The sequence below is a fragment of the Salmo salar genome, chromosome ssa12 (genome assembly GCF_905237065.1).
Source record: "Salmo salar chromosome ssa12, Ssal_v3.1, whole genome shotgun sequence".
NCBI lineage: Eukaryota > Metazoa > Chordata > Actinopteri > Salmoniformes > Salmonidae > Salmo > Salmo salar.
Genome location: NC_059453.1, coordinates 91931296 through 91942099, shown reverse-complemented (window position 1 = coordinate 91942099; position 10804 = coordinate 91931296). Strand labels below are relative to the sequence as shown.

At 44.9% G+C, this 10804-nt stretch overlaps 1 protein-coding gene across 1 annotated transcript in view; it reads left to right on the top strand.

The window, feature by feature from the left end:
• The window catches only part of igsf8 (immunoglobulin superfamily, member 8), a 30627-nt gene that overhangs the window by 4171 nt on the left and 15652 nt on the right, over nucleotides 1-10804 (top strand). Inside the window, exons 2-3 of the mRNA XM_014133993.2 lie at nucleotides 1217-1431; nucleotides 9867-10032. Coding sequence (XP_013989468.1) covers nucleotides 1217-1431; nucleotides 9867-10032 — 381 coding nt within the window. The remainder of the gene's footprint in view (nucleotides 1-1216; nucleotides 1432-9866; nucleotides 10033-10804) is intronic.

The window sequence follows — 10804 nt, the reverse complement described above, 5'->3', positions numbered from 1 at the left end:
CTATTTTGTACAAGTTAGAGGAAGTATATTGACATGACAGGATATGCAGTCTTGTGCTGTGAAATAAATATTACTTTGATTTTTTTATTGTGCAATTATGTGATGTGAATAACTTGTCCCAGCAAACCAATGAATAAAACAAAATGTAACCTGAAGCTAGATCAAATTCCATCTTTCTATAGTGGGCTAAGTAACATATTGATCTTCTGTACAACAGCCTACATATGGGTTCAGCCAGTCTGTCAGTGTATTGTCACTGAACATACCAAACCTACACAGCATGACTGACATGACGTACAGTACCAGCCAAAAGTTTGGACACTCCTACTCGTTCAAGGGTTTTTCTTTATTTTTTACTATTTTCTACATTGTAGAATAATAGTGAAGACATCAAAACTATGAAATAACACATATGGAATCATGTGGTAACCAAAAAAGTGTTAAACAAATCAAAATATATTTTATATTTGAGATTCTTCAAAGTAGCCACCCTTTGCCTTGATGACAGCTTTTCACACTCTTGGCATTCTCTCAACTAGCTTCACCTGGAATGCTTTTCCAACAGTCTTGAAGGTGTTCCCACATATGCTGAGCACTTGTTGGCTGCTTTTTCTTCACTCTGCGGTCCAACTCATCCCAAAACATCTCAATTGGGTTGAAGTCGGGTGATTGTGGAGGCCAGGCCATCTGATGCTGCACTCCATAATTCTCGTTGGTCAAATAGCCCTTACACAGCCTGGAGGTGTGTTGGGTCATTGTCCTGTAGAAAAACAAATTATAGTCTCACTAAGTGCAAACCAGATTGGATGGTGTATCGCTGCAGAATGCTGTGGTATCCATGCTGGTTAATAAGAGTGTGCAAAGCTGTCATCAAGGCAAAGGGTGGCTACTTTGAAGAATCTAAAATATGAACACATTTTTGGTTACTACATGATTCCATATGTGTTATTTCATAGTTTTGATGTCTTCACTATTATTCTACAATGTATAAAATAGTAAAAATAAAGAAAAAAAATAAAGAGTAGGTGTGTCCAAACTTTTGGCTGGTACTGTACATTCCCTTTCTCTCTCTCTCTCTCAATGTGCAAATATGGAAAAGAAATAAACATAATAATGGGTTGTATTTACAATGGCCTCTCTCTCTCTCTCTCCCTCTCTCTCTGCCCTACTCTCTCTCTCTCCCCCATCTCTCTTTTCTCCCTGTTTCTCTCTCCAGTGTTCCAGTACACCCTGTGTCGCGAGGTAACCCTTCCCTCTGGACCCCTATACCGCGTGGCAGGGTTCCCCCTCTCCATCCCCTGTGCTGTATCAGGCTACGAGGGTTCCCGAACACAGGATTTTGAGTGGTTTCTGTACAGGGAGGACTCCCAGGGGAGACAGATGGGGGTGATCTCCACCAGGGACCCTGGGTTTCCCTATGCACCGTTCCAGGTAGGGAGGAGGTGGTTTGGTCTAGATGGTTAGGACTAGTTGGCCCGGTCTAGATGGTTAGGACTAGTTGGTTTGGTCTAGATGGTTAGGACTAGTTGGTTTGGTCTAGATGGTTAGGACTAGTTGGTTTGGTCTAGATGGTTAGGACTAGTTGGCCTGGTCTAGATGGTTAGGACTAGTTGGTTTGGTCTAGATGGTTAGGACTAGTTGGTTTGGTCTAGATGGTTAGGACTAGTTGGTTTGGTCTAGATGGTTAGGACTAGTTGGCCCGGTCTAGATGGTTAGGACTAGTTGGTTTGGTCTAGATGGTTAGGACTAGTTGGTTTGGTCTAGATGGTTAGGACTAGTTGGCCTGGTCTAGATGGTTAGGACTAGTTGGCCTGGTCTAGATGGTTAGGACTAGTTGGTTTGGTCTAGATGGTTAGGACTAGTTGGCCTGGTCTAGATGGTTAGGACTAGTTGGTTTGGTCTAGATGGTTAGGACTAGTTGGTTTGGTCTAGATGGTTAGGACTAGTTGGTTTGGTCTAGATGGTTAGGACTAGTTGGTTTGGTCTAGATGGTTAGGACTAGTTGGTTTGGTCTAGATGGTTAGGACTAGTTGGTTTGGTCTAGATGGTTAGGACTAGTTGGTTTGGTCTAGATGGTTAGGACTAGTTGGTTTGGTCTTGATGGTTAGGACTAGTTGGTTTGGTCTAGATGGTTAGGACTAGTTGGTTTGGTCTAGATGGTTAGGACTAGTTGGCCCGGTCTAGATGGTTAGGACTAGTTGGTTTGGTCTAGATGGTTAGGACTAGTTGGTTTGGTCTAGATGGTTAGGACTAGTTGGTTTGGTCTAGATGGTTAGGACTAGTTGGCCCGGTCTAGATGGTTAGGACTAGTTGGCCCGGTCTAGATGGTTAGGACTAGTTGGTTTGGTCTAGATGGTTAGGACTAGTTGGCCTGGTCTAGATGGTTAGGACTAGTTGGCCCGGTCTAGATGGTTAGGACTAGTTGGTTTGGTCTAGATGGTTAGGACTAGTTGGCCCGGTCTAGATGGTTAGGACTAGTTGGTTTGGTCTAGATGGTTAGGACTAGTTGGTTTGGTCTAGATGGTTAGGACTAGTTGGTTTGGTCTAGATGGTTAGGACTAGTTGGTTTGGTCTAGATGGTTAGGACTAGTTGGTTTGGTCTAGATGGTTAGGACTAGTTGGTTTGGTCTAGATGGTTAGGACTAGTTGGCCCGGTCTAGATGGTTAGGACTAGTTGGTTTGGTCTAGATGGTTAGGACTAGTTGGTTTGGTCTAGATGGTTAGGACTAGTTGGTTTGGTCTAGATGGTTAGGACTAGTTGGCCTGGTCTAGATGGTTAGGACTAGTTGGTTTGGTCTAGATGGTTAGGACTAGTTGGTTTGGTCTAGATGGTTAGGACTAGTTGGTTTGGTCTAGATGGTTAGGACTAGTTGGCCCGGTCTAGATGGTTAGGACTAGTTGGTTTGGTCTAGATGGTTAGGACTAGTTGGTTTGGTCTAGATGGTTAGGACTAGTTGGCCTGGTCTAGATGGTTAGGACTAGTTGGTTTGGTCTAGATGGTTAGGACTAGTTGGTTTGGTCTAGATGGTTAGGACTAGTTGGCCTGGTCTAGATGGTTAGGACTAGTTGGTTTGGTCTAGATGGTTAGGACTAGTTGGTTTGGTCTAGATGGTTAGGACTAGTTGGTTTGGTCTAGATGGTTAGGACTAGTTGGTTTGGTCTAGATGGTTAGGACTAGTTGGTTTGGTCTAGATGGTTAGGACTAGTTGGTTTGGTCTAGATGGTTAGGACTAGTTGGTTTGGTCTAGATGGTTAGGACTAGTTGGTTTGGTCTTGATGGTTAGGACTAGTTGGTTTGGTCTAGATGGTTAGGACTAGTTGGTTTGGTCTAGATGGTTAGGACTAGTTGGCCCGGTCTAGATGGTTAGGACTAGTTGGTTTGGTCTAGATGGTTAGGACTAGTTGGTTTGGTCTAGATGGTTAGGACTAGTTGGTTTGGTCTAGATGGTTAGGACTAGTTGGCCCGGTCTAGATGGTTAGGACTAGTTGGCCCGGTCTAGATGGTTAGGACTAGTTGGTTTGGTCTAGATGGTTAGGACTAGTTGGCCTGGTCTAGATGGTTAGGACTAGTTGGCCCGGTCTAGATGGTTAGGACTAGTTGGTTTGGTCTAGATGGTTAGGACTAGTTGGCCCGGTCTAGATGGTTAGGACTAGTTGGTTTGGTCTAGATGGTTAGGACTAGTTGGTTTGGTCTAGATGGTTAGGACTAGTTGGTTTGGTCTAGATGGTTAGGACTAGTTGGTTTGGTCTAGATGGTTAGGACTAGTTGGTTTGGTCTAGATGGTTAGGACTAGTTGGTTTGGTCTAGATGGTTAGGACTAGTTGGCCCGGTCTAGATGGTTAGGACTAGTTGGCCCGGTCTAGATGGTTAGGACTAGTTGGTTTGGTCTAGATGGTTAGGACTAGTTGGTTTGGTCTAGATGGTTAGGACTAGTTGGTTTGGTCTAGATGGTTAGGACTAGTTGGTTTGGTCTAGATGGTTAGGACTAGTTGGCCTGGTCTAGATGGTTAGGACTAGTTGGCCTGGTCTAGATGGTTAGGACTAGTTGGTTTGGTCTAGATGGTTAGGACTAGTTGGTTTGGTCTAGATGGTTAGGACTAGTTGGCCCGGTCTAGATGGTTAGGACTAGTTGGCCCGGTCTAGATGGTTAGGACTAGTTGGTTTGGTCTAGATGGTTAGGACTAGTTGGTTTGGTCTAGATGGTTAGGACTAGTTGGCCCGGTCTAGATGGTTAGGACTAGTTGGTTTGGTCTAGATGGTTAGGACTAGTTGGTTTGGTCTAGATGGTTAGGACTAGTTGGCCCGGTCTAGATGGTTAGGACTAGTTGGTTTGGTCTAGATGGTTAGGACTAGTTGGTTTGGTCTAGATGGTTAGGACTAGTTGGTTTGGTCTAGATGGTTAGGACTAGTTGGCTTGGTCTAGATGGTTAGGACTAGTTGGCTTGGTCTAGATGGTTAGGACTAGTTGGCTCGGTCTAGATGGTTAGGACTAGTTGGTTTGGTCTAGATGGTTAGGACTAGTTGGTTTGGTCTAGATGGTTAGGACTAGTTGGCCTGGTCTAGATGGTTAGGACTAGTTGGTTTGGTCTAGATGGTTAGGACTAGTTGGTTTGGTCTAGATGGTTAGGACTAGTTGGTTTGGTCTAGATGGTTAGGACTAGTTGGTTTGGTCTAGATGGTTAGGACTAGTTGGTTCGGTCTAGATGGTTAGGACTAGTTGGTTTGGTCTAGATGGTTAGGACTAGTTGGTTTGGTCTAGATGGTTAGGACTAGTTGGTTTGGTCTAGATGGTTAGGACTAGTTGGTTTGGTCTAGATGGTTAGGACTAGTTGGCTCGGTCTAGATGGTTAGGACTAGTTGGTTTGGTCTAGATGGTTAGGACTAGTTGGTTTGGTCTAGATGGTTAGGACTAGTTGGTTTGGTCTAGATGGTTAGGACTAGTTGGTTTGGTCTAGATGGTTAGGACTAGTTGGCCTGGTCTAGATGGTTAGGACTAGTTGGCTTGGTCTAGATGGTTAGGACTAGTTGGCCCGGTCTAGATGGTTAGGACTAGTTGGTTTGGTCTAGATGGTTAGGACTAGTTGGCTCGGTCTAGATGGTTAGGACTAGTTGGTTTGGTCTAGATGGTTAGGACTAGTTGGTTCTGGTCTAGATGGTTAGGACTAGTTGGCTTGGTCTAGATGGTTAGGACTAGTTGGTTCGGTCTAGATGGTTAGGACTAGTTGGTTCGGTCTAGATGGTTAGGACTAGTTGGCCCGGTCTAGATGGTTAGGACTAGTTGGCTTGGTCTAGATGGTTAGGACTAGTTGGCTTGGTCTAGATGGTTAGGACTAGTTGGCCTGGTCTAGATGGTTAGGACTAGTTGGCCCGGTCTAGATGGTTAGGACTAGTTGGTTTGGTCTAGATGGTTAGGACTAGTTGGCCCGGTCTAGATGGTTAGGACTAGTTGGTTTGGTCTAGATGGTTAGGACTAGTTGGTTCGGTCTAGATGGTTAGGACTAGTTGGTTCGGTCTAGATGGTTAGGACTAGTTGGTTTGGTCTAGATGGTTAGGACTAGTTGGTTTGGTCTAGATGGTTAGGACTAGTTGGTTTGGTCTAGATGGTTAGGACTAGTTGGTTTGGTCTAGATGGTTAGGACTAGTTGGTTTGGTCTAGATGGTTAGGACTAGTTGGTTTGGTCTAGATGGTTAGGACTAGTTGGCTTGGTCTAGATGGTTAGGACTAGTTGGTTTGGTCTAGATGGTTAGGACTAGTTGGCTTGGTCTAGATGGTTAGGACTAGTTGGTTTGGTCTAGATGGTTAGGACTAGTTGGTTTGGTCTAGATGGTTAGGACTAGTTGGCCTGGTCTAGATGGTTAGGACTAGTTGGTCCGGTCTAGATGGTTAGGACTAGTTGGTTTGGTCTAGATGGTTAGGACTAGTTGGTTTGGTCTAGATGGTTAGGACTAGTTGGTCTGGTCTAGATGGTTAGGACTAGTTGGCCTGGTCTAGATGGTTAGGACTAGTTGGTTTGGTCTAGATGGTTAGGACTAGTTGGCCCGGTCTAGATGGTTAGGACTAGTTGGTTTGGTCTAGATGGTTAGGACTAGTTGGTTTGGTCTAGATGGTTAGGACTAGTTGGTTTGGTCTAGATGGTTAGGACTAGTTGGTTTGGTCTAGATGGTTAGGACTAGTTGGTTTGGTCTAGATGGTTAGGACTAGTTGGTTTGGTCTTGATGGTTAGGACTAGTTGGTTTGGTCTAGATGGTTAGGACTAGTTGGCTTGGTCTAGATGGTTAGGACTAGTTGGCCCGGTCTAGATGGTTAGGACTAGTTGGTTTGGTCTAGATGGTTAGGACTAGTTGGTTTGGTCTAGATGGTTAGGACTAGTTGGCTTGGTCTAGATGGTTAGGACTAGTTGGCTCGGTCTAGATGGTTAGGACTAGTTGGCTCGGTCTAGATGGTTAGGACTAGTTGGTTTGGTCTAGATGGTTAGGACTAGTTGGTCTGGTCTAGATGGTTAGGACTAGTTGGTTTGGTCTAGATGGTTAGGACTAGTTGGTTTGGTCTAGATGGTTAGGACTAGTTGGCCTGGTCTAGATGGTTAGGACTAGTTGGTTTGGTCTAGATGGTTAGGACTAGTTGGTCTGGTCTAGATGGTTAGGACTAGTTGGTTCGGTCTAGATGGTTAGGACTAGTTGGTTTGGTCTAGATGGTTAGGACTAGTTGGTTTGGTCTAGATGGTTAGGACTAGTTGGTTTGGTCTAGATGGTTAGGACTAGTTGGTTTGGTCTAGATGGTTAGGACTAGTTGGCCTGGTCTAGATGGTTAGGACTAGTTGGCCCGGTCTAGATGGTTAGGACTAGTTGGTTTGGTCTAGATGGTTAGGACTAGTTGGTTTGGTCTAGATGGTTAGGACTAGTTGGCCCGGTCTAGATGGTTAGGACTAGTTGGCCCGGTCTAGATGGTTAGGACTAGTTGGTTTGGTCTAGATGGTTAGGACTAGTTGGCCCGGTCTAGATGGTTAGGACTAGTTGGTTTGGTCTAGATGGTTAGGACTAGTTGGTTTGGTCTAGATGGTTAGGACTAGTTGGCTTGGTCTAGATGGTTAGGACTAGTTGGTTTGGTCTAGATGGTTAGGGACTAGTTGGCCCGGTCTAGATGGTTAGGACTAGTTGGTTTGGTCTAGATGGTTAGGACTAGTTGGTTTGGTCTAGATGGTTAGGACTAGTTGGTTTGGTCTAGATGGTTAGGACTAGTTGGCCTGGTCTAGATGGTTAGGACTAGTTGGCCTGGTCTAGATGGTTAGGACTAGTTGGTTTGGTCTAGATGGTTAGGACTAGTTGGTTTGGTCTAGATGGTTAGGACTAGTTGGCCTGGTCTAGATGGTTAGGACTAGTTGGCCCGGTCTAGATGGTTAGGACTAGTTGGTTTGGTCTAGATGGTTAGGACTAGTTGGTTTGGTCTAGATGGTTAGGACTAGTTGGTTTGGTCTAGATGGTTAGGACTAGTTGGCTTGGTCTAGATGGTTAGGACTAGTTGGCATGGTCTAGATGGTTAGGACTAGTTGGTTTGGTCTAGATGGTTAGGACTAGTTGGTTTGGTCTAGATGGTTAGGACTAGTTGGTTTGGTCTAGATGGTTAGGACTAGTTGGTTTGGTCTAGATGGTTAGGACTAGTTGGTTTGGTCTAGATGGTTAGGACTAGTTGGTTTGGTCTAGATGGTTAGGACTAGTTGGTTTGGTCTAGATGGTTAGGACTAGTTGGCCCGGTCTAGATGGTTAGGACTAGTTGGTTTGGTCTAGATGGTTAGGACTAGTTGGTTTGGTCTAGATGGTTAGGACTAGTTGGTTTGGTCTAGATGGTTAGGACTAGTTGGTTTGGTCTAGATGGTTAGGACTAGTTGGCCCGGTCTAGATGGTTAGGACTAGTTGGCCCGGTCTAGATGGTTAGGACTAGTTGGCCCGGTCTAGATGGTTAGGACTAGTTGGTTTGGTCTAGATGGTTAGGACTAGTTGGTTTGGTCTAGATGGTTAGGACTAGTTGGTTTGGTCTAGATGGTTAGGACTAGTTGGCCCGGTCTAGATGGTTAGGACTAGTTGGCCCGGTCTAGATGGTTAGGACTAGTTGGCCCGGTCTAGATGGTTAGGACTAGTTGGCCCGGTCTAGATGGTTAGGACTAGTTGGCCCGGTCTAGATGGTTAGGACTAGTTGGCCCGGTCTAGATGGTTAGGACTAGTTGGTTTGGTCTAGATGGTTAGGACTAGTTGGCCCGGTCTAGATGGTTAGGACTAGTTGGCCCGGTCTAGATGGTTAGGACTAGTTGGCCCGGTCTAGATGGTTAGGACTAGTTGGCCCGGTCTAGATGGTTAGGACTAGTTGGCCCGGTCTAGATGGTTAGGACTAGTTGGTTTGGTCTAGATGGTTAGGACTAGTTGGCCCGGTCTAGATGGTTAGGACTAGTTGGCCCGGTCTAGATGGTTAGGACTAGTTGGCCCGGTCTAGATGGTTAGGACTAGTTGGTTTGGTCTAGATGGTTAGGACTAGTTGGCCCGGTCTAGATGGTTAGGACTAGTTGGTTTGGTCTAGATGGTTAGGACTAGTTGGTTTGGTCTAGATGGTTAGGACTAGTTGGTTTGGTCTAGATGGTTAGGACTAGTTGGTTTGGTCTAGATGGTTAGGACTAGTTGGTTTGGTCTAGATGGTTAGGACTAGTTGGTTTGGTCTAGATGGTTAGGACTAGTTGGTTTGGTCTAGATGGTTAGGACTAGTTGGTTTGGTCTAGATGGTTAGGACTAGTTGGTTTGGTCTAGATGGTTAGGACTAGTTGGCCCGGTCTAGATGGTTAGGACTAGTTGGTTTGGTCTAGATGGTTAGGACTAGTTGGTTTGGTCTAGATGGTTAGGACTAGTTGGTTTGGTCTAGATGGTTAGGACTAGTTTGTTTGGTCTAGATGGTTAGGACTAGTTGGCCTGGTCTAGATGGTTAGGACTAGTTGGCCCGGTCTAGATGGTTAGGACTAGTTGGTTTGGTATAGATGGTTAGGACTAGTTGGTTTGGTCTAGATGGTTAGGACTAGTTGGCCCGGTCTAGATGGTTAGGACTAGTTGGCCCGGTCTAGATGGTTAGGACTAGTTGGTTTGGTCTAGATGGTTAGGACTAGTTGGCCCGGTCTAGATGGTTAGGACTAGTTGGTTTGGTCTAGATGGTTAGGACTAGTTGGTTTGGTCTAGATGGTTAGGACTAGTTGGTTTGGTCTAGATGGTTAGGACTAGTTGGTTTGGTCTAGATGGTTAGGACTAGTTGGCCCTAGCTGCCAGACATCTATGTTCATTGAGTTTTCCATCATAGTACAGTAACAGGTGGGTGTGTAGGTGTGCTAGCTATGTACCGTATGCTTACTTCTCTATTGAGGCTGTGGGGTCAATTTTAGCTGTACATGAATTTATTTAAACTCACATCTCTATTCACCAATGGAAAATATCTCTTAAATGTGTTTATTTTGACTAATCAATTAAACTAACTTAAGGCTGCACAATTCATCGAAATTGATGTATGCAAAGTCCTTTTTAAAAAAAAAAACCTTTTTTTTTTACACACAATTCATGTAAAACTCACATGTAATAAGGGTCCCTTGGTAAACTCTGACCAACATTTTGGTTCATACCCTGTCACAACAACCTCTACTGTACCTGTCTTTGTCATTGGTTGTCATGACAACGCCAACTATAGAATTGAAATACAAATTATTTCAATGATTACAACAGTTCCAAGTGTTTTTGATCAAAATCACAAGTAAAATCGTAATCACAAAATCTGGTTTAAAAAATGGCAATTTGATTATTAGCCACATCGTGCAGCCCTAATCTAACTCTGTCCTTCCAGGCGCGGGTGAGGTCCGGGGAGGTGAGAGTGGAGAGGGACTCGGGGGACAAGGCCAGGCTGGTGTTCCAGAGGCTACGTGCAGATGACCAGGGACGATACGAGTGTTACACACCCAGCACAGACTCCAAGTACCAGGGAAACTACAGTGCCTCGGTCACTGTCAAAGGTTGGTAGGTCTGGGCCTGTATTCACAAAGCGTCTCAGAAGATGAATGCTGAATCTGGATCCCTTTTTCCTTATAGACTTTAATTGATAAGATTACATATGGACAGGGATGCCCTGATCCTAGACCAGCTCTTTGACTGAATACTGGATCTTTTAGATTACATATGGACAGGGAGGCCCTGATCCTAGACCAGCTCTTTGACTGAATACTGCTCCTTTTAGATTACATATGGACAGGGAGGCCCTGATCCTAGACCAGCTCTTTGACTGAATACTGCTCCTTTTAGATTACATATGGACAGGGATGCCCTGATCCTAGACCAGCTCTTTGACTGAATACTGCTCCTTTTAGATTACATATGGACAGGGAGGCCCTGATCCTAGACCAGCTCTTTGACTGAATACTGCTCCTTTTAGATTACATATGGACAGGGAGGCCCTGATCCTAGACCAGCTCTTTGACTGAATACTGGTCCTTTTAGATTACATATGGACAGGGATGCCCTGATCCTAGACCAGCTCTTTGACTGAATACTGCTCCTTTTAGATTACATATGGACAGGGAGGCCCTGATCCTAGACCAGCTCTTTGACTGAATACTGCTCCTTTTAGATTACATATGGACAGGGAGGCCCTGATCCTAGACCAGCTCTTTGACTGAATACTGGATCTTTTAGATTACATATGGACAGGGAGGCCCTGATCCTAGACCAGCTCTTTGACTGAATACTGGATCTTTTAGATTACATATGGACAGGGAGGCCCTGATCCTA